At 46.0% G+C, this 21,806-nt stretch overlaps 1 protein-coding gene across 1 annotated transcript in view; it reads right to left on the reverse strand.

The window, feature by feature from the left end:
* LOC144099481 (cytochrome P450 3A8-like) overlaps positions 1-21,806 on the reverse strand; it is a 68,143-nt gene that overhangs the window by 3,364 nt on the left and 42,973 nt on the right. The window contains exons 2-4 of the mRNA XM_077632813.1: positions 17,489-17,695; positions 14,724-14,913; positions 1,684-1,898 (exon numbers count right to left, since the gene is read on the reverse strand). Coding sequence (XP_077488939.1) covers positions 1,684-1,898; positions 14,724-14,913; positions 17,489-17,674 — 591 coding nt within the window. The 5' untranslated portion in view covers positions 17,675-17,695. The remainder of the gene's footprint in view (positions 1-1,683; positions 1,899-14,723; positions 14,914-17,488; positions 17,696-21,806) is intronic.

The following is a 21,806-nucleotide window of genomic DNA, read 5'->3' on the forward strand; positions in this document are numbered from 1 at the left end:
GCCTTGGTATGTTGTTATAATTAAAGAGCGCCATGTCGGTGTACGTCTCGCTTTTGAAGCAGCCGTCAAAGACAAATACGGTGGGCCTCATTCTAACTTCGTTCCAGTTATTCGAAATGTTTTCGGAAAGATTAGAACGGGTTCGATTCGTTTTGAATAATACTGAACATACGCTATTTGATTCATTCAAATAATCGGATAGGACGATATTCAAATCGCTATTTGAAAGCTCTGAATATTTGCACAGCACCACAAATAACCAATAACGCTGTTGCGTCATGCCCTTAAGGCGGATCTTATGTTACCCCTAATTTCTTTTTTATCCGTAAGGCTGAGGATGCATAGAGATCTAGAAGTTATACGACCTATCAGCCTACCGTTCATTGCTATCAAAATATCTACCAAGGTAACCACTAATAGTACTGGCGCAGTCTGACGCTTCAATTCGCGAAAGCAACAGGCTAGTATTAAAAAATGGAGTCACAATGCACCATATTCACATCACCAGTGAGGTTGTTATTCCCCCGAAGAGCGAAGGCGCGAAGTTCAAGGCCGAAAGGCCGAAAGCATATTGTTCGCCCTCCTCCCTTTCGGTGCAAACAGGAGGGGTAATCGCAGCCTCACATCCTTGCAGGAAATTTGGTCCTATGCTCGGGAGGGATCACCGAGATATTTCAGGCAAACAAAGAGAAGCGTTGTTGGAGTAACTCCCGCCGGTTCCAAGAACAAAGACTATGCAAGCAGCAAAGGCGAAGGTATAGACACACTGTCAGAAGCAAGCAGGGTACGTTCAATAATGAAATAAGCACTCTGGAAGAAGAAAATGCAGAAAACAGGACAACCGCAACTATCGAAGAAATTTGTGTACGAAAGCGACTGACCTACTTCCTGTAATATTCATGAATGTACGTGGATAACTGAAATTCAAAGCACGAGCCAAGAAGAATAAAGTATGTGTTCTTTTTAAGCGCCTGAATGACGGCGTTCCTCAATTTCTTCTTGGTGGAGTACATGTGCAAGTGGCAGATTTGACAACTTTTCATTTACTACAACGAAAATCAACATAACACTCCTTCCTGACACGAAGTGAACACTTGCCAACACTGGACGCCAGAAGGCATGCAATCGTTCCTCTCAAGCACCGCTAAACCACGTGACCTCGCTCGCCCCTTTGACTCGGCCCTGACTAAGACTGTTTCCACTCAGCGCTCTTGTCTCTTGGTGACGTCATTAGTCACTCGCCACTGCAACAATGTGACGTAGCTCCTTCCTTCAACTCTGCTTTCACCAGGACCCTTTTTCCTCCCTTGCTGCCCCAAAACTGGCGCAATAGACAATGGAAGCTACTCCCCTTAGAACCTTAGCGCAGAAGCTGCTTAATATTTAACCACATTTACCCACCTGTCCAATAAATTACGCAGACAGCAACGTTGCATTTACTGCAACAATAAACAGATGTCCTTCGTCCAGTTTATCACGTGTAAGCGTTGTCAGAGATATAAGCAAAATAAGGTCTGCATCTAAGCTGTGTAGGGGCCTCTCTGACTGTCCAAGAAGTGTTAATATCTAGAGGGTGCGACGAGAGATTTGCTACACCTTCGATAGAAAACAAGCCACGCTGAATCGTGACGAGAAAGCAAACCTTGCTGGCTGTATGTTAATGACATACGTAAGGCGTCACACCTGCCACCCCAGTGCACACTTGGTGATGACGTCCATGGAGAGCCCCTGGCAAAGCTTGGATATATTCACTTCGGCACCTCCTCGTGCCGGCACACGTTCGCTGAGGATCTGCACCGTGGCGTCCGAGCACTGATGAATGACGTCGAGCATCAGCTTCATCTTTGCCGTGGTGAAGCTCGGATTCAGCAAATTCCGCACTGTCTTCCACTCGTCTCCTGCGAAGAAAACAGTAGCCGGGTGCTTTCGCTCTGATAGTCACATCGTGAAAGGGAGAACGCAGGTACACCCAATATCATTATATGCTGACAATGCGACTGCATTCGAAGCTGTTGATGGGTTCGCCGGAAGTGGCTGACAGGGCCTGTGAGACCCATGTTAGTTTTACCGAGCTCTTCGCGTACACCACCTTAAACCTGCCGTGGTTGGCCGGTGGAGGTTTCAAACAGACCAACCCAATCTGATGAAGTCACGTCCCTCCCGCTGATATTGATTTTGCTTCGAAAGCATCATTCCGATGGGTCAACCCCACAAGAGCTTGAGACTTTTATTTCCTTGATGTGTTTGTGGGTTCGTGCCTAGTGAAAGTTATAAATAAAAATAATCAAATAAATATCCACGAGGGGGGGTCGAATCCGCGGTGGCGCAAACAAATCCGCTTCGCAAGCTGCTGCGCGCGAGCAGTATACTCAGTTTAATACGTATTAGGCAACACAGCGGAGCCTACGGAAGTATAGGCGCCCGCCGAAACTTTTGAAGTGAAGAGCTTCACTAGGCTCGTCAACACCGGGCTTCGCGTGAGCCACACTATAGATTTGCCACAGCTGCGCATGCGCGAAACCGAGTGACGTCACGCTGTGCTCAGGTGGCCGCTGCTGCCGCAGCCGTCGTCGCCGCCGCGCGCTGCCTCCGTCGTCAGACCTTTCGCCATGGAAGAAGGAGAAGACCCAGAAGTGGTAGTGTGGGAGTTGGAGATATTAATTGCATTGTATAACGATTGTACAAGCTTTGTATACCTAAGACCGCACGTTTTGGAAAAGCTAGAAAGGTATACCCAAATTGTCACCCTATGTATGAAACCCTAAGCTAAACCACGTGCATTGCCACGAAGCTTTTCGCTTCGAAATATCCAGGCTCAACACCATAGCTAAGCCTCAGCCCAACTTTTTTTTCCGTGGGCTTTCTGCCCGTCAGAAATCAAGGCACAGTCTTTAACCTTTAAGGCGCGCCTGTTATCGTCTAGTCATCTGCAGTACAACAGCTGCTGGTGCTATGGCCATAGTGCAGGAGCTTACAAGCCCAGCTTCCGGTGTTTAAACTGTGGGTACGCTTGTTCAAAGAACCTGCACAGACCAGAGCGAGAAGTGCTGCCTTTACGGTGGGGTCAACGATGCACAGCGCTCAAATTGCCGCTCCTTCATCCTTTAGATAACTGAGCTGAAATTCTGATCATGCTGAAAGGCACTACCAGAATTTACATAGATGGCCTACGGTTAGCAGGTATGACAACTTGTTAAGAAGTCACGTTAAATTCGACGGTCTCTCAGGCGATTGCGGCTGCCGTGGAAGCTTTATGTCTAAGATTGTTGAGCGGATAGTGTCTATACAAAACAAAGCGCCCGTGTTGTCTTCATTTTAGTGTGTAGTCTTGGCGCTAAAATACTTGTATAATATCTTGGAATGGTTAACTGTGGTTCTGGCAGCTCAGCTTACTCATGCGTGTCATACATGCTAGCATGGCCCCTCTCACGATACGTTTTTCCTCTCAACTTACCCAGCCTTCCATATCTGAAAGGACTCATTCCCAGGAACGAACAATGGTCTCTTCTCCTGTACTTTGTTCTGGAACTTCCATGGATGTTGGAATTGCCTATGGATCAGAGATAGTGGAGCCTGATGCGCGGGCTCTCAAACGAAATGGACTTAAATAAGTGAACGTTTCAGAAAGTACGCCAAAGTAGAAGCCTGTGCGAGTTGGTAGATACTCATTCCGAAAGAACGCAAACAAGACAAGGACGAAAGAAACGTACAACGCAGCGCTCGTGTTGTATGTGAGGACTGTCAATCCCGACATGATTGTTGTTTTAGAAAAGAGGCGGCAACAGAGTCTTTCAACGCGTCGGTTTTCTCGTGATACCCGATGACCGCTTTCCGGTTTTGACATGATCACGATCCATTTTTGACGGCAGGGCCAAAGAGCGACGTTTTCGAGTTGGACATAACATTTCTATGTCAAAGCGGGAAACGTTACCGGGGGTTTGTCAGTGACATTCATCAATACTGGCGTTGATGTAAGAGAGGTTGAAGGTTCGGCTGAGTCAACAATGACACAGGAGGAAGGACATGTTGGCTGAGCTTGGCTGCTCAAAACAGATGACGCAACCTGTGCTGAGATCACCCGGGACAGGGCATCGCTGAACGTGCTGATCGTATACGATCGAGGACACCAGCAAAAGCCTTCTCCAGAGCAGCAACAGCTAACTTTGTCAATCCGGCTTCTACATCATTACCAGCAGTGCGGACAATTATTGCATATGAGCGACTTTTTGAAGCGAAAAGCTTCACTAGGCTCGTCAGCACCGCGCTTCGCGTGAGCCACGCTACAGATTTGTCACAGCTACGCATGCGCAAAACCGAGTGCGTCACGCGGAGCGCAGGTGGTCGCTGCTGCCCCAGCCGTCGTCGCCACCGCGCGCTGCCTCCGTCGTCTGACCTTTCGCCATGGAAGGAGGAGAAAACCCAGAAGTGGTAGCGTGGGAGTTGGCTTAAAAGCAGCGAAGATATGAAGAGAAAGAGAGAATGAAGGAAACGCAGGGAGGTTAACCAGATGTGAGTCTCCGGTTTGCTACCCTACACTGGGGATGGGGGATAGGGGCTAGAAAGATGACAGAGAGGTAAACGCAAAAAAAAAGGAAAAAAAGGAACATGCACACATGGAGACACACACACAAGGCGTTCCAGTTAAAGTCTTTCACACAGCCCGGTAGATTGTAAAAAGCGCAAAAGCGCTTGCACGGCCTTCTTCTGCGACGGTAGGTCCTTGCGATGTTGCAGAATTCCTTTTTCGGATAGCGGTTGGTCGTCCAGTTGGTCAAGTTCGTGGCTAAGGCATGCCGTCTGTGGACTGTACTGCGGGCAGGAGCACAATATATGGCCAATTGATTCTTCATGGCCGCAGTGGTCACAGGTTGGGGTGTCGGACATTCCTATGCGGAAGGCATAGGCTCTAGTAAAGGCAACACCCAACCAAAGTCGATATAAAAGCGTGGCGTCTCTACGGCGAAGCTGTGGTGGCGCTCGAAGAGTTAATGTTGGATCAAGTGAGTGCAGTCGCGTATTTCTTAAATGTGGCTCATTCCATTGCGACTCGGTGCACTGCCGAGCAAGTAGGCGGAGCTTCCGTGCCGCGTCAGTTCTAGAAAGAGGAATTGGGACGTGGCGCTCCTCAGTATGGGCCGAGCGGGCAGCGTGATCCGCCCGTTCATTGCCGATAATCCCGCAGTGACTTGGAAGCCACTGGAACGTTATTTCATGGCCGGCATCACTTATATGGTGTAGCGTCTCTGCAATATGGAAGATTAGTTGTTCGTGCGGTCCGCGTCGTAGAGGTGACAGTAGAGACTGCAGTGCCGGCTTCGAGTCGCAGAATATTGTCCATTTGTGTGGCGGTTCATCACCAATGTGATGAAGGGCAGTTAAGAGCGCTGCGAGCTCTGCTGCCGTCGATGTTGTCGCGTCGGTCGTCTTAAATTTGATTGTTGTAGCTTTCGCTGGAATGACTATTGCCGCCGCGGAGCTGCTTGGAAGAACAGATCCATCAGTGTAAATATGCGTGGAGTCACGGTAGTTCTCGTACAAATGTAGTAGCGTGAGCTGTCTAAGGGTTGGTGATGACAGATCAGCTTTTTTCGAGATACCAGGTATTGCGAGGTTGATTTTTGGCTGAGCGAGGCACCATGGAGGGATCGAAGGTCTCGCAGCCGGAGTGAAACAAGCTGGCAATGATTCTTCATATGCAGTTATCGTTTGGCTGAAGGATGTGTGTGGCCTGTCCGCTGGTAGAGAGGCTAAATGGTGACGAGGATTCCTGGCTAGATGCCTTATATGAGTCCAGAGTACTTCAAATTCAATGTGGGTCTTGACAAGGTGGTCTCTAGCGATTGCTATCGTAGCCACTGTTGAAGCACTCTGAGGCAGGCCTAGACAGATCCGGAGCACTTGACCCTGGTGACTTTGTATTGTGAGTAGATTCATTTTGCCTATGTTGATTATTGCTGGCAAGCTGTATCGTAGAAATCCTAGAAAAAGCACCCTGTACAGTTGTAACATGGCACTAGGCGACATTCCCCAGGTCTTGCCAGCGAAAAACTTGAACAGGTGGCAGATGCCTGTCAACCGTTTTTTCACGTATGATATGTGTGTGCTCCATGACAAGTCCCTGTCGATTATGACACCTAGAAACTTGTACGATCGAACCCATCGTATTATTTGGCCATTTATCATTACACTGTAGTTTGCCATGGGTTTGCGCGTAAATGGCACTAGTGCGCATTTCTCGGAGGAAATTTCCAGACCTCGAGTACGGAGGTAGATAACAGTTTGTGTGGCGGCTCTCTGAATTCTCGCTCGCAACTGTAGGCGTTTTACTGCAGATGTCCATATGCAGATGTCATCCGCGTACATTGATAGCCTGACTGTGGTTGGCACGTGCTCAAGGAGAGAAATTAGTGTTAGATTAAATAACACGGGGCAAAGTACACCGCCCTGGGGGACGCCGCGGTAGCTATAGTGAAGAGAAGTATGGCCTTCCTCAGTGCTTACAAAGGAGGATCGCATGGATAGATAGCTCCGTATCCATTGAAACATCCGACCACCCACTCCTACCTCTGCGAGAGCAGAGAGGATGGCAGAGAGGATGGAGACAAGCGGCTAAAACGCAAGTATCACGAGGGGCACGCCTTGCTAAACGGCGGCAAAAGGACGCTGAATTGCGCCGTTTGGCTGCGTCAATTGAGAGTGGCCAGGTGAGCGAAGACTGTACTTCGGGAGACGTCGAGCGGTTTCGAAGAAAGAATGAAAAGGCCAGAGCTAAACGAGCAACCGAAACACCCGAGCAACGAGAGGAGCGTCTCGCTAAACGACGACGACAAGACGCTCAAAAGCGACGCTTAGCCGCGTCTGCAACCAGTGTTAGCAGCCAACAGAGTGAAGACGACGACGACGACGCTATGGAACAAGAGGTAAAGACTCGCCGCTACACAGACTGCATGTTCAAACTCGGTGATAGTGCCATCGTGACCAAGGTCTTTACGACAGACTTTGTGGACAACCCGTTCGGCCACGTGTGTGACGTTTGTGATAGACTATGGCATTTGCGGGATCTTAGACGATTGTACAAACTTTGTATACCTAAGACAACACGTTTTGGAAAAGTTAGAAAGGTATACCCAAACTGTAACCCTATGTATCAAACCTTAAGCTAAACCACGAGCATCGCCACGAAGCTTTTCGCTTCGAGATATCCAGGCTTAAATCTTTAGCTAAGCCTCAGCCCAACTTTTACGCCGCCACGTGTCATTCGTTTCTGGTGCGCTAGCTTTGGCAGCGTTATCTGGTATGTATGAAACGGAGTATAGGCTATTGCCGCAGTTTTTTTTATTGCATGAAAATACTGCCGAAAAGAAAAGTCTAAGCACGCTTACGCCACCAAACACCAGGCCACCTTACCCCCAGCATGACCCCTATTGCCACAGCCGAACACGCCTGGTGTTATGTTGTTGTTGTTAGCCTATCAACAAATGGCGCATTCCCGCACTCGGGGTAGAAATAAAAATAAACAATAAATAAAGATAACGGAAAAAATACGTAGTAATTGTTGACTCTACCCACACCTTACACTTTGGTCGTTGCGGATTAAAATACGTAAAATACGTAGCAATGCAGCCAACCACAGACGGCCTAACTTCAATATTCCAGAAAGCGAATGATAATCGAGAACACAACAAAAGGAATAAAATGGGTAGATACCATACAAAAGACGAAAATGAAAAATACCAACGGGCAAATACCGTATACTTGCGGGTAGAATACCGTACACTTGCGAGTAGGATACCGTATACATGCCTGATGTTAAATTGCAACACACTCTCACGCTTTGCATTCCGCATCGTCTTCTTCATCAACTAATACTACTATCACACTAATATTCGCGCTTTGAGCTCTGTGCCGGTAGTGACAGAGATGTGCGCCGCATGCTTTGTCGTGGACAACGTTGTGGTAGAAACAAGGTGCTGTAGCAATACGCGTTGGCGTTGTCAACTATGCTGCAGAAACGCGGCACTGGAGCATAGGCCTCCGGAGTAAATTTGGTAAATTGGCACTGAAGATGAAAAGGTTGAAGACACCTGCAACTGGCTCCCTGGATCAGTGGAAACCTCAATCGCGCTTTCAAGTAGATGGCGGTGATGTCCAAGTGCAAAAAACTGCTTTCGCACAATATTTCGTGCTTAGCAATGCTAAACCGCCAGCCAACTTTTTTTTTTTAGTCAGCGGCGGATGGCGCCGGATTTGTGCTGCGGTGACGGTTCTTTGCTATGGCAAAAAAATTCTCCCGGCACTGTAGATTGTAATGAGCGGTCGCTACGATTACCCCTATCCGTTTTCATCTTTGCACTGTTTATTTCTCGTTGCAAGAAAGGTACAACTGAAATCAATTGAATACAATATTTTTGCATTAGTTTAAAATAAATCCGAAATAAAATACCTATCCGCTTTTCTGAGCACATATTCATGCAATAATTCCATCTTCTGTTGCCAGGATTTGCTGCGCCCATACACAAGTGCGCCCCTTACCCGCAAGTATACGGTATTTGCCCGTTGTTATTTTTCATTTTCGTCTTTTGTATGGTATCTACCCATTTTATTCATTTTTGTTGTGTTCTAGGTTATCATTCACTTTCTGGAATATTGAAGTTAGGTATTCTGCGGTTGCATGCATTGCAACGTATTTTGCGTATTTTAATCCGCAACTACCAAAGTGAAGGTGTGGGTAGAGTCAACAGTTACTACGTATTTTTTCCGTTATTTTTATTTATTTTATTTTTATTTTTTAATTCATTATTTTATGACTAGGTATTTTGTCCGCAACGACCAAATTTGAAGGTGCGTATAGTCAACAAAATTATTCAGATGGCAGTTATCTACGGTACATACTATGGGATGAAACACTACCAGCATTCCATTCATTTACGAAAAGCGCAGTTCGCGGTTTTGCGACAGTGAAAGACACATAGATTGAGACAAGTTTTGGTTTTCCTGTGTTCACTGGGACGCTCCAGATCGATGAGCCAAATTTTCGACGAGCACATATTATTGGGGGCCGTAAAAAATCTCGACTCTTTGTTGCGGTTAATCCAAGAATTGACCTTCGTATTTGAATCTACATTGGTTTTATAAAAATATGTGAGACGTAAAGTAAAATGTGCTGCATGCTGCATACAAGTAGAGAAAATTGGGCTACTAGGATCAGGTACGCAAACTATAACACCTGCTGCGGTCATGTGACCAATGAAAGGCGGTGATTTCGATGGACGAATGAAATGTATTTCGCTGTTGGAGTGATAGGATTCGTTGTGGAAGTCGCCCTAAAAGCACTTGATATTGACCTCGTCATTATCTTCTTACATTAAACCACTGAGGCGGGAACATATCAGCGTGGGGCTGATTCTCCGCCTGTGGAGCAGAGTTCCTTCACCGAACTCAAGGTACCATGGCCAGTCTTTAAATGGAAGTAATTCGTTAGATATGCTCGAATTATAGGTTCGAATCAGTATTTCTGCAGAAAGCGGCGTAAGGCTCCTTTTTACGTGTGTAAAAGAAGTGGTTTAAGAAGATGATGAGGACCTTATACAATGTGCAAGCCACTTTGCTTTTATGAATTCAATTTAAAGCCTAGCGATAGGCCAAGATTGTTCCCTTATTGAGAAAAAAGCCTCAGGGTTGAAAAAAATTAATCGGCTGCCGAAGGAGAGATAAATTATAGATTAGACGTTAATTGACAGCTTCATAGACTCCATCTCCTGACAGTATCAAGCAATGATAGATTCAAAAGCCTAGCGTCTGAATTGTTGTCTGTTTCATCTTTCACTGTTTGCTGACTGCTGATTGTTTCATCTCTGGCTCCGGACTGGTCGCCATTAGAATCTGAACCTGGCAACGTTTAACGCTAGAACCTTATCTAGTGAGGCTAGCCTAGCAGTGCTGTTTGAGGAACTAGCGGGCATTAAGTGGGATGTCATAGGGCTAGTGAAGTTAGGAAGGTAGGTGAGGCGTATGCAGTACTAAAGGACGGGTACATACTGTGCTATCGCGGATTAGGGGATGACTTGGTGTGGGAATCTTCATTGATCAGGATATAGATGGCAAAGTAGAGGAGTTCTGCAGTATTAACGAAAGGGTGGCAGCTATTGTAACTAGGCTTAATAAGAGGTACAAGCTGAAGGTGGTGCAGGCCTCCGCGCCTACAACCAGCCATGATGACCAGACTGTTGAAAGCATATATGAAGACGTGGAATCGGCCATGAACAAAGTAAAAACACAGTACACTGTACAGATGGGCGACTTCAATGCGGAAGTGGGCAAGAAGCAGGCTGGCGACCAGGTGGTAGGCGACTATGCGACAGATTCTAGGAATAGCAGGGGAGAGCTATTAGTAGAGTTCGCAGATAGAAATAAATTACGCATCATGAATACTACATCCGCAAACGAGAGAACAGGAAGTGGACCTGGAAGAGCCCTAATGGTGAGACTAAAAATAAAATTGACTTCATACTATGCGCTAAGCCTGGCATCATTCAGGATGTGGCCGTCCTCGGAAAGGTGCGTTGTAGCGACCACAGAATGGTAAGGCCTCGAATTAGCCTAGACATGAAGAGGGAACGGAAGAAGCTAGTGAAGAGGAAGACCATTAACGAGTTAGCCGTAAGAGGAAAGCACAGGAGTTTAGGATAGCGCTGCAAAACAGACATTCGGCTTTAACTGAGGAAGACGATCTTGATGTTCATACAATGCACGATAATCTGACATCAATAATTACGGAATGCGCAGTAGAAGTAGGCGGTAGGACAGTTCGACAGGATACCGGAAAGCTTTCTCAGGTGACGAAAGATCTGATTAAAAAGCGCCAAAGCATGAGAGCGTCTAACCCTACAGACAGAATAGAGCTAACAGAGCTATCAAAGTTAATAAATGAGCGCAAGGTAGCCGACATCATGAAGTTTAATATGAAGAGAGTCTAGCATGCTCTAAAGAACGGAGATTACCTAAAAGCGGTGAAGAGGAAACTAGGCATAGGTAAAAACCAGATGTATGCGTTAAGAGACACGGAGGGCAATGTCATTAGCAATATGGATAAGATAGTTAAAGTAGCCAAAGAGTTCTACAGAAACCTATACAGTTACCTGTATAATCGCAACGTTAATGATAGAGATAGTAGCGCAGAGCAACGCGTCATCCTGCCAGTAACAAAAGAGGAAACGAAGAAAGCCTTAGGAGCAATGCAAAGGGGAAAATTAAGCAGCTGGTGAGGATCAGGTAACAGCAGATCTGTTGAAAGACGGAGGGGAGATTCTGCTAGAAAAACTAGCCAGCCTGTATATGCAATGACTTATGACCTCGACCGCACCAGAAGCGTGGAAGAACGCATATATAATCTTAATTCATAACAAAGGAGACACCAGAGACTCGAAAAACTACAGACCGAGCAGCTTACTGTCCCTGTCCTGCAACGTATTTACTAAGGTAATCGCTAATAGAGTCAGGGAAACCTTAGACTTTAATCAACCAAATGATCAGGCAGGCTTTCGTAACGAATATTCTACAATAGACGATATTCACACTATCAATCAGATGATAGAGAAATGCGCAGAATATAACCAGCCACAACATATAGCCTTCATTGATTATGAGAAAGCATTTGACTCAGTTGAAACCTCAGCATTCATAGGGGCATTGCGAAATCAAGGTATAGATGAGCCTTATGTCAAAATATTGGAAGATATATATATGAAATTAACTGTACAGCTACCACAGGCTTCCATAAAGTAAGCAATAAAATTCCAATAAAGAAGGGCGTTAGGCAAGGAGACACGATTTCGCCAATGCTATTCACCGCCTGTTTGCAGGAGGTATTCCGAGGCCTCAATAGGGAGCAGTTGGGGATAAGAGTTAATGGAAAATAGCTAAGTAACTTGCGATTCGCTGATGACATTGCCTTGCTAAGACACTCAGGAGGTGAGCTTCAAAGAATGATAAATGAGTTAGAGAGACAGAGCAGGACGGTGGGTCTAAAAATTAACATGCAGAAAACCTAAGTAATGTTCGACAGTCTAGCAAAAGAACAGCAGTTCACAATTGGCAACGAGGTGCTGGAAGTGGCAAAGAGATACGTCTACTTAAGATATGTAGTTGCAGCTGATCCGGGTCATGAGACTCAAATAACTAGAAGGATAAGAATGGAGTGTAGCGCATATGGCCGGTTTTCTCGGGTCATGAATAGCAGGTTACCAATATCCCTCAAGAGAAAACGAGTACAACAGCTGTATCTTACCGGTACTCACCTACGGGGCAGAAACGTGGATGCTAACGAAAAGGGTTCAGTTTAAGTTAAGGACAACCGAGCGAGCCATGGAAAGGAAAATTATAGGGGTAACGTAAAGAGACCGGAAGAGGGCAGAGTGGGTGAAGGAACAAACGCGTGTTAATGACATCCTTGTCGCAGTGAAGAGGAAGAAATGGGTTTGGGCAGCGCATGTACCGCGAAGGCAAGATAACCGCTGGCCCTTAAAGATAAGGGAGTGGATTCCAAGAGAAGGCAAGCGTAGCAGGAGCCGGCAGAAGGTTAGATGGGCGGATGAGATTAGGAAGTTTGCAGGCATAGGGTGGGGCAGCTGGCAGAGGACAGGGTGAATTGGTGAGACATGGGAGAGGCCTTTGCTTTGCAGTGGGTGTAGTCAGGTTGATGATGATGATGATGACGATGACGTGTTTTTATAGAAAGGAATTCTTGAAATCAATGCCTCCCTTTGAATTCAAAGAATAACCGACACCTTTACACACTGCAGAAAGCATTTCTGCATTAAATTTGTTCTGGGAAGAAATTGTGTGCTAATTTGGTGATAGAAATTGTTTGCCACTGCCTTTTCACTGAGCTCATTCACAAGCATGAGTGCTGTTAAAAACTTTAAACTCGAAAAACTCAAATATAACTTTATTTCACTATTGTCAGGTCAGCTAGGGACTGTGTGTGATGATGTGGATTATGGCGCCTCATCCGTACAAGGAAGATGCCGAGGAAGTAAAAGAAGGCTCGTGAGCGTTTGAACGCGGTTCTCGCTCTAGGTATGTGCCATTAAGTTTGAGGTAATCATCATTAGTTCATCAGAGTCAGATTTTGTGTCGCTGTGTCGGGACGCATCTCCTTGAAGCTCTGCGTTCGAGGTCAGTTCGCCAGGTCTGACTGGGCACCTAGGTCCATGGACTGCCGCCCCCCTCCCCCCTCAGCCTACCGCAGAGCACCACAACAGCCTGCCGCCATGGTCTGCTAGCAGCCGACGACCGCTAACTCCCGAAGCCTCGCTGCCAGCCAACCAGCACTCTCCGGCTCCACTACACCTCGCACGGCTGCAGGCGCAGCAACCGATGCGCGCCTTCCCAGCAGCCGCAGCACCCTTGACAAGTCCAGTCGCCGCAGCGAACGACCGTATGCACCGCTCAACGCCAACATCGCTGGGCTGAGATGTAGGACGCTTGTTTCGCATGATGTTGCTCGTTTCCATGTCGCTTGCGTCTACATCCTCATTTCTAATACACTTGTGCTGTGTGTGTACATGCTCTTTTGCGTCCGTAGCTCCCTGGCGGACCTAGTCTCAAGCAGTCTATCACGCTGCGAACACCACTAGTTGTGCCTGCTGCACAGCCGCAAACATCATTCGGTATTTCCAAATAAAATTATCAAACTTTATGTTAATAATCGAACGAGTAATGCCGAAATGCAGAAACTTTTTGCAGAGAAAAATAATCGCTAATACTGGAGGAGCCTGAATGATTTGCTCGGTCGTTTTTTGAAGGTAAAGGAGGGGACGGCTGACGTGACTAGAAATCTGATCTAGACGTGGACGGATAGCATCGCAAGAACAGCCGACATTCTGAATGTTTTTGACAAAATCTACTGTGCCAAGAGATAACATTAAAAAGACAACTTTTCCCTCGCATCGCGACGTCTCCTAAATACCTACGCGGCTTGTGTTCATTTTTCTCTAAATACGCTTAACCTCACTAAATGACGGGAACGTGGCGGTTGCTACTCAGCTCATTCTCGTGTCTTTAGCACGTGCTGACTTTCTTCTGACATTCTGTCTTATCGAAGACTTTTCTCCAAGCCGATCGGGGCTACCGTAGTTCTTCTGAGACGAAAAGAGGGAAGCCCCTTTTGGTCCTTTGTACTTACCCAGCGGTCTGCATTTGTTTGGGGAGAAATATGGTGCCTAATTTTGAAAAAGAAGGAAGTGAACAAGTTTGAAGAGAGACCTTTAGTCTGCTTAGCCAACTTTTGCACCAAAAGACGACGAAGGCAAGCCCTCTTGTGGAAACGTTGGCTAAGGGGACTGAAGGTCTCTCCTCAACCCCTGTTGACTTTAATTTGAGCTCACTGAATAACAAAGCACGCGCCACTAGCAAGCTCGTGCTAACACTCTCGGGGGAAAAAGTGGCCACGGCTGGCACGGGCCGTGGTTAATTGGAGAGATATAGGAGAGGCGTCTGTCCTGCATTGGACATGGTCAGGTTGATAACGATGACGCTGAACTGTTACTTAGTCAGTTTCGATGGAAAAAGTTGTTATAATGTGGAACACTGCCCAGAAGGGCGCTGCAAGCGTAACGAACCGGTTAGCGATCGTGCGAATGCCCCGATGTGCTAAAAAGAGGGCATTTCAAGAACACCTTTATTACTTTATTTAGATCTTCTCAAAGACTTCAGAAGCATACCTTTAAGGCCGATGAGGCTGTTGACTACAACTTCGATATCCGTAACCATGGGTGGCCGGTCAACGAACTCGTGGGCCCTCTTGACGAAGCACTCCTTGATCGCAGCCATGTCACCAATGACCACTTTGGCAACCTCTCCTTCGTAGTAACCGTACACTTTGCCGTACTTCTGCGCCCACGTTTCCATAACCTGTACCAAGGCAATGATTAGGAATAGTAGAAATATTAATTTCATCATACTGGGTAATGAAATGCAAAGCGTTTAAATGCAGGGATCATCAGTAGAGAGAAACTGTAGGTCTTTATAAGCAAATGGCAAACCCTTATAGGCAAAGCTTCCTTCAAGCGTTCATTCCATATTTTATTGGTTCACATTTCCAAAAAAAAACGTTGTTATTTTTATGGCGGCTGCAAATCATCATTTCGAACGTCCCTGCTAATTTGTGCGCAGTTCTCACTACGCCTCCACGAAATTCGTTCAGATTATATTTCTTCTTCCGCAAATATCTTTACTCTCGGCTAGTTGCGGTACTTATTAAATTTCATGTTTCAACCTCGGCATCCGATTCGCTTCAGACACTTAAGCTGTGCGCAGAGAGGCGCCTGAATGCATCAGATTTGGCAGTCAGCAAGAAGCTACTTTGGAATAGAGATGTATGGGTTCATTAGCGGTTATGTAAACGGTACGGCAGCTTACCGTGAAACCGTCCGGCTGCCCAGTACAGGAGGCGACAATCATGACTTTATTATTGCGCCCTCTTCAAGCTGTGATCGCTATAATGTGACCATTAAATACCGACAGAGCGGTCACTTGGAACTCAGAACTTATTCTAGCGTGCAATAACAACTAAAAAAAGCAGCAGCTGAAAGCATAAAACGAAATGGCGGTCTGTCTGAAATAGGAGCCCTGGAGCAGACCGACAAGCTCCTCCTTAATTTGTACTGATAAAAACTCACAGAGGAAGTCCCTCAAGAATGATCAATATATGTGAGACACAAGTATTAACAGACAAAGATGTAAATATGGTCCGCTGTTTAAATAAGACAGGTAACCAATAGCGGGGATTTTGGAGAGGCCTATATTGACCGCTGGTTAAACCAGCGATATCTGAAAACAAGACTGGGAAGAAGAAAATACCCCAAGTGTCTTCGACGATGGTGGCGATATTGGTACAGAAAGCTTGCAATCGTATACAAAGAGCACCTGCACCCCAAACATTAGGAAATGCTAGGATCTATAGGAAAGGTTATGCCAGATACCTGGGAAATTCTAGATTAATTGGATTACTGCCAATTGCCTGAGTAAAGCAAGGCTGCTGAAGCCTCTCAACGTAGACCTTTCTGTTCAGGGCACAAACTAGTTGTCAGAAACATGCTTTTCAACAGATAAAATTAATATTATGTTGAAAATATGTAAAGAAAAAAACGGAAATTAAGACAATTGGCCAAATTAGGCACCATTCCAGTTAAAAAATCTTAGCTGGCGGCTGTGCGGTGGCATGGGTGGCTGTGTCACCGCGGACGCTTCCTATGCTCTAGCTGCAGCGCAGCCCTCCTAGCATCCACTCAAGCCAAACAGCTATTCTATCCGCAGAGGTGTCGCTTACATGTTCAGCCAGGAGCCGACCTGACGTCCGTGCACATCGCAACGGCTTGCACTGGCCGCCGAGAACGTGACGGCGGCCCAGCAGCGCTGCTGCCGGAATACCCTCACACGCTGCTTTCGCCGCCTTTATCACACAACAGCCGCAGCGATCGCACGCCACATCCCAAGAGCAACAGTTCGCTCATGCACAGTTGCGCTGAACCCGCATTCATGTAGATGGCCGGAAAAAAGCGTGCGCGCGCAATTTAAACGGCTAAAAGGTTCTAAGGACGATTGCGATATGCAATAATGCGAAATTTGAGTGCAGCTCTGTAGGTGTTTTGATTCTGCGATATATTAAGATAAATAATTTGAGAGATAAGTGTATATAAGCACGGTTACAAAAGCACTCCAAGTCGTATTCGGCCTGCTCGGCGACAAGTGGTGTGTTGGCATGGAACTGCACGCCGTAGATCGCCAAGGAGGGTAACACGACGCCCGCCAATGGCGGCATGTGAAGAGCTGCGCTCATATTTCGCATTACCAAGTATCGTAATCGTCTGTCAGTTTTTTGTGCCGTGTCTTTTCTCATGACCTCACTTCGTTAGATGCCGCTTGCACCGTTCACTTCTCTGCCCGAGAGTTGCGGTTGGTTTTCTTCTTCAACAGCGCCTATTATAAAGAAATGACACACTATGAAAGTTGCCACAGAAAGCTTACCAGATTAGAGTTGACCTAAAATATGGCGTTCTGGCACAATCCGTAGTAGAATGCATCTTAAATGCATCTAATCACCAACTAGACCGCCTCTCTCTATTATACTTGGCACAAACAGGTTTCATCAAGTGCGTAATTGCACATACATGCTTGTACAATTACTTACTGGTCAGCCAGAGTAAGTACTTGTTCCAGAGCCCGACGAATATCTCGTAAAGCTTGATATTTCTTTTTCCTTCCTAAAAATATATAGAGTCGCTTCAAGCTCGCAGATTTAAATCTAAATATTTACCGTATCAGTGAAGCAGAGAAGACCAGCTGGTTATTTGAGGTCGTTTTTTGTGGCTTCAGATATATTGGTGTGCGTATATGAACAAAATGTCGATTGAATTTCCTTGGCTAAGCATCAGTATTGATCAATTTCTGTAATTCTCATTCGGGTTTGCCCTCACGGATTGAATACCTTGAGTCGGTCCTTCTTCAGTTCCATGTAGTTGCCGAAGAAGAGGCTGGGCGAAGGCCCAGGAATACCGTACCTCTTGAGGAGGCCCTGCTTATGGCGCCTCCTGGCAGCCCACGTGACAAACGCCGCCAGGGCGACCACCGCCGCAAAGAGGAAGACCTCCAGTAGAATAACGCTCGTCGTCATCGTCGACTGCTGGTGCCCTACCTGCGCCCAAGAACCCGGAACAAATTTAATTTTAGATGCACGCATCAGTTCAAAATCATTCGTCAAACATCTCTTTAAAGTGGCTGCATATGTTTCCCTTCCCATAAGGTTGGCCTCAACATCCATTAGCTGGGATACTGTCCACTGACCTCTGAGCTGAATAAAATGAGAGAGAGAGAGAGGGGGGGGGGCGTAATTTTCAAACCACCCGCTTGGAGCTACCTGTAAGTTTGGAAGATCACAGAAACACCACATCTTCAGTAATTTTTTGAGCAGAGTGGTTACAGGTCTTCTTAAGTGCGAAAAACGTGACCCCACACTCAGTGACAGAAGCGTAGCAAAAATTGGCTTCGACGGCCTTTCTTTTTGCATACACACCGTTAATTCTTCTTCTAGATAAGCTGCAGCTATGTTCACGGGGTAGCGAAAGAAGCAAAAATCGTTTGTCCAGACCTTGAACCTCATGAACCTTATGGAAGCAAAGGGAGCCGCGTCGCATGCCTTTATCTTCGACCTAGCTTGTACTAAAAAGTAAGTCATGGATGTTTCTGAAGGTACAGCCCTCCCTACAGAGGAAAGAAGTGTAGCAGAAACCTTTGTTACTTACGCCATGAACGAAAAACAACCGAATGGAGATGACTCATTACTGCTCTTGAGGATGAACTCGTTTGACGCAATTATTACTGCGTCTAATGGAAGGTGAGACACCTGACATTCACCGCTACTACGCGCAAAATCTTCTTTAACAATGCAACAGCGCGCGTTCTAAAGCTTCTGCTAATACGGCAGAGCCGCCTCCGGGAATCCAAGCGCTTACTATTTCATTGCGAAGATGGGGCTTCGAAGTGACATTATAAGCATAGTAAGTGAGTAACTCGCTCAGACCGCTTGTGCTTTGATCGGACCAATTATGGGCTACGCCTGTGCAGCTTCGGTCATTCGAGCCGAGACCCATTGTACTGTACTGGAGCGCGTTCAGAGTCGTGCAGCGCGGTTTGTGAATAAAAAAATTGCTTTTTTCAGTACTCTTAGCACCTGTATAAATCAGATGCTGAAAGTGAGCTCCGTAGAGGAGCGTCAAGTGCAAGTTATGTTAGCATTTCGTTATCGCATCTATTTCGATAAAACTTCTTGCGATCACATCTGAAAAAGGCGTGAGATAAATTTCACACTGATATTTCGAACCGCTCTTTCTTTCCACAATGTCATCAGTGAAAGAATGCCCTGCCTCATTGTGTTGTCGAATTCCGGTCCGATAGTAGTCTTCCGGGCACTGTTGTCGGTCTTGTGACGTGCATGGGTGTTTCTGTGGTGCTCCTTGCTTACCCTTATTTTCTCTCTCTCATTTTTACACTTGTTTTTGTTTACAAAATGTTAACGTAGATGGGTGCGTAGTTTGTGCCGCTGGTTGTTTTCTTTCCCTTTCTTTTCTCTGCCATTCACACACTTTTATCTTGTACGAATGTTTAGCTAATGTTGTTGGTATTTGTACGACATATATGTGTACCCCTAATGCAATTCTGTATTCACAACGATGCAGGAATTGTACACGAACATGTTCGTGAACTCAAATACTGAAACGCTGACTACCAGCAGCAGACAAAGACTGCCTCGTAATTAGACCGTAAGGGCAGGTTTTCTTCACATATTTTTTAAATGCTGTAATGGCAGAGTATTATTCCATTTTTATGAATTTTGCATACTTCTCACTCCAGAATTCTTTCTCGGCCTTGATTAAGGTATGCTTGCTACCTTACAAAGGTAACTTGCGAGGTACAAGCACTGCCATCCCGCCATGCCATCACCGACTGACGGAGTGCATTTTTCTCCTCCTGACGTCATGCCCAACAAATCTGGACAAAAGCATTTTTAAATTGAAAACCGTTTATGAGCGCAGTGTTATCATATATTGTAAGATTTTACTTTAACCAGTAAATAAGGTTAAAGTGAGGGGCCGACACCCGTGCGATTCAACCCATGAGCGCGTTCTGAAGAGCTGCGCTCTAAGACAATCTTCCCTTCGGCTTCAACTGTGTACCATAGATCATCGCACGTCGTGTTGTGAAGTCCCACTGTTGTTAGAATATGTTTATTTATGCCCCACATGTTTTCTATAATATTCATGTTCGCCCCCTGCGGCGACCAGTCTATGGCATTAATGAATAGTTCTAGGCGACATTTGGCACCTCGAGATGTGAGTACGGGCGACACGTCCTGCTGTAGAATGAAGTAGCCGTCATTGATAAAACAGTTGAGCACAGGAGGCAGGAGCGCCTGTTCTGCGTTGTTCTTTAGGAGTGTGCATAATCTCGGCTCTGTATTCTGTGTAAAGGTCCAAGATACACTTTTTATTGATATTTCTGCGTTCACTGGCTCTTGCTGGACATATCGGGGGTCATACCTACAATAGATGGAAACAAAGGGTCAATCTTTGTTTCATCATACAGAAATTTTCAGCACAACCTGACTCTTAAATCAATGATAACGAAAAAGCCCCATACGGGTGAAATGCGGGAAACGAAACTGGGAGAAAATAAGCATATATTCATGATATTAAAAACGAACCCCGTAAGGTCTGTTCTATACAATTAGCACTTTTGGTTTCACGGGGTGCATAATGTGGACTCGTCAGTAAAGACGAAATTTCGCCAACCATCTGCTGTCCAGTGAATATGATCTGTACCAGCCTTTCTCCTTTCCATGAATGTAGGAAAGACGCGGCCTTTAGGCAGTATTCCAGATCTTCAGGTCTTCTTCGACAAGCCGCTGTCTTAAAACATTTTTGCTGACCTCGAGGCTAACCTTATCTCTAATATTGCCTGCTGTCATGAAGGCGATGGTCTCGGTCTCGAGAACTAACGCTTTAGGTGTCGCCTTCCGAGCACTGTTCCTTGATGCATCCCACCTGCACCCTTGTTTTCTAAGCGCACAAATTATTGTTTGCTGTAGCCAGCGAAAAACCAGTGCACTCGCGATCTGTCTCTGGGCTGCGCCGCTCAGTGACATGCGTATTAGTGCTTCCCTATTTTTCTTTGACACCCGAAGAGGCACTCTTTACTCTACTCGAAGCACGATCTCGACAGAGTGGATGGAAGGCTTTCTTATATGTTGTGAAGTCAGATAGCGGCGACATTTAATCGCATCATCTGACCAATCACTTGGCACTTTTTATTCTATATAAATGAAAGCGGTTGCTCTTTGCCTTCTGTAATACATCTATTGTTTCAGCCGTTTCCTCGTTAAGTCTATGCTAATTCGAGACCTTTAATCCTATGGTCTCTACACCTCACCTTGTCGAGCACCTCTATATCTTGCACGATGAAACGATGCCCGCAGAATCTAAAGTATATTCCATTTCTACTCTCACCAATCGGGCTTTTTCATGTCCACTTCCGGTTCTCCAATTTTTCGGAAGAAGGTATTCATGATCCGTCAATTGGATCTGGAACTCTGCTATAATGCCCCTCAGCCATTCCTTGAACCTATGCCATAGTTTCCCCTGCCTGGTTTCCAACCGGATTCTTGCCTACCTTGGCAATGAAGTGGTGCATCAGCGCAGTGTACTGTGTTTTTGCTATAGTCATTGCTGATTCTGCGTCCTCATAGAAGCGCTCGACTATCTAATCGTCATATATGGCACGTATACATTTACCACCTTCAATTATTAGTTCTAATTGATCTAAGTTGCGATAACTTCCCTCATCTGTGTAACAGGTGGTAATACTGTGTAACATGATACGCTATTACTCTCTAAGTGTGGAATACTATAAAATTCTTCTATTTTGCTAGCTATGTCCTCATTGCTCAGGGATCCCACACTCAGTTCTCGCCTCACTGCTAGACCACGCTAGCATAGTGCGTGTTAGCCTGTAAAGCTCAGTATATGTTTCGTCTCTCCTCCCAGCCTCACTAAGCCCTGTGCTATCATATCTAATAACCGTTAGACTTCTAATAGCACTGCTAAGCTAGCCTCTCTACATATGTTTCTAGCGTTAAACGTTGTCAGGTTAGCTTTTTCATGGGGGAACGTCCGGAGCAAGAGATTTTTAGCACCCTCCGCTGCGTCAGCTTGGTCGGCTGCTCCGCAGCTTGCCGACATTGACGACCAGTG

Source organism: Amblyomma americanum, chromosome 7, assembly GCF_052857255.1.
Source record: "Amblyomma americanum isolate KBUSLIRL-KWMA chromosome 7, ASM5285725v1, whole genome shotgun sequence".
NCBI lineage: Eukaryota > Metazoa > Arthropoda > Arachnida > Ixodida > Ixodidae > Amblyomma > Amblyomma americanum.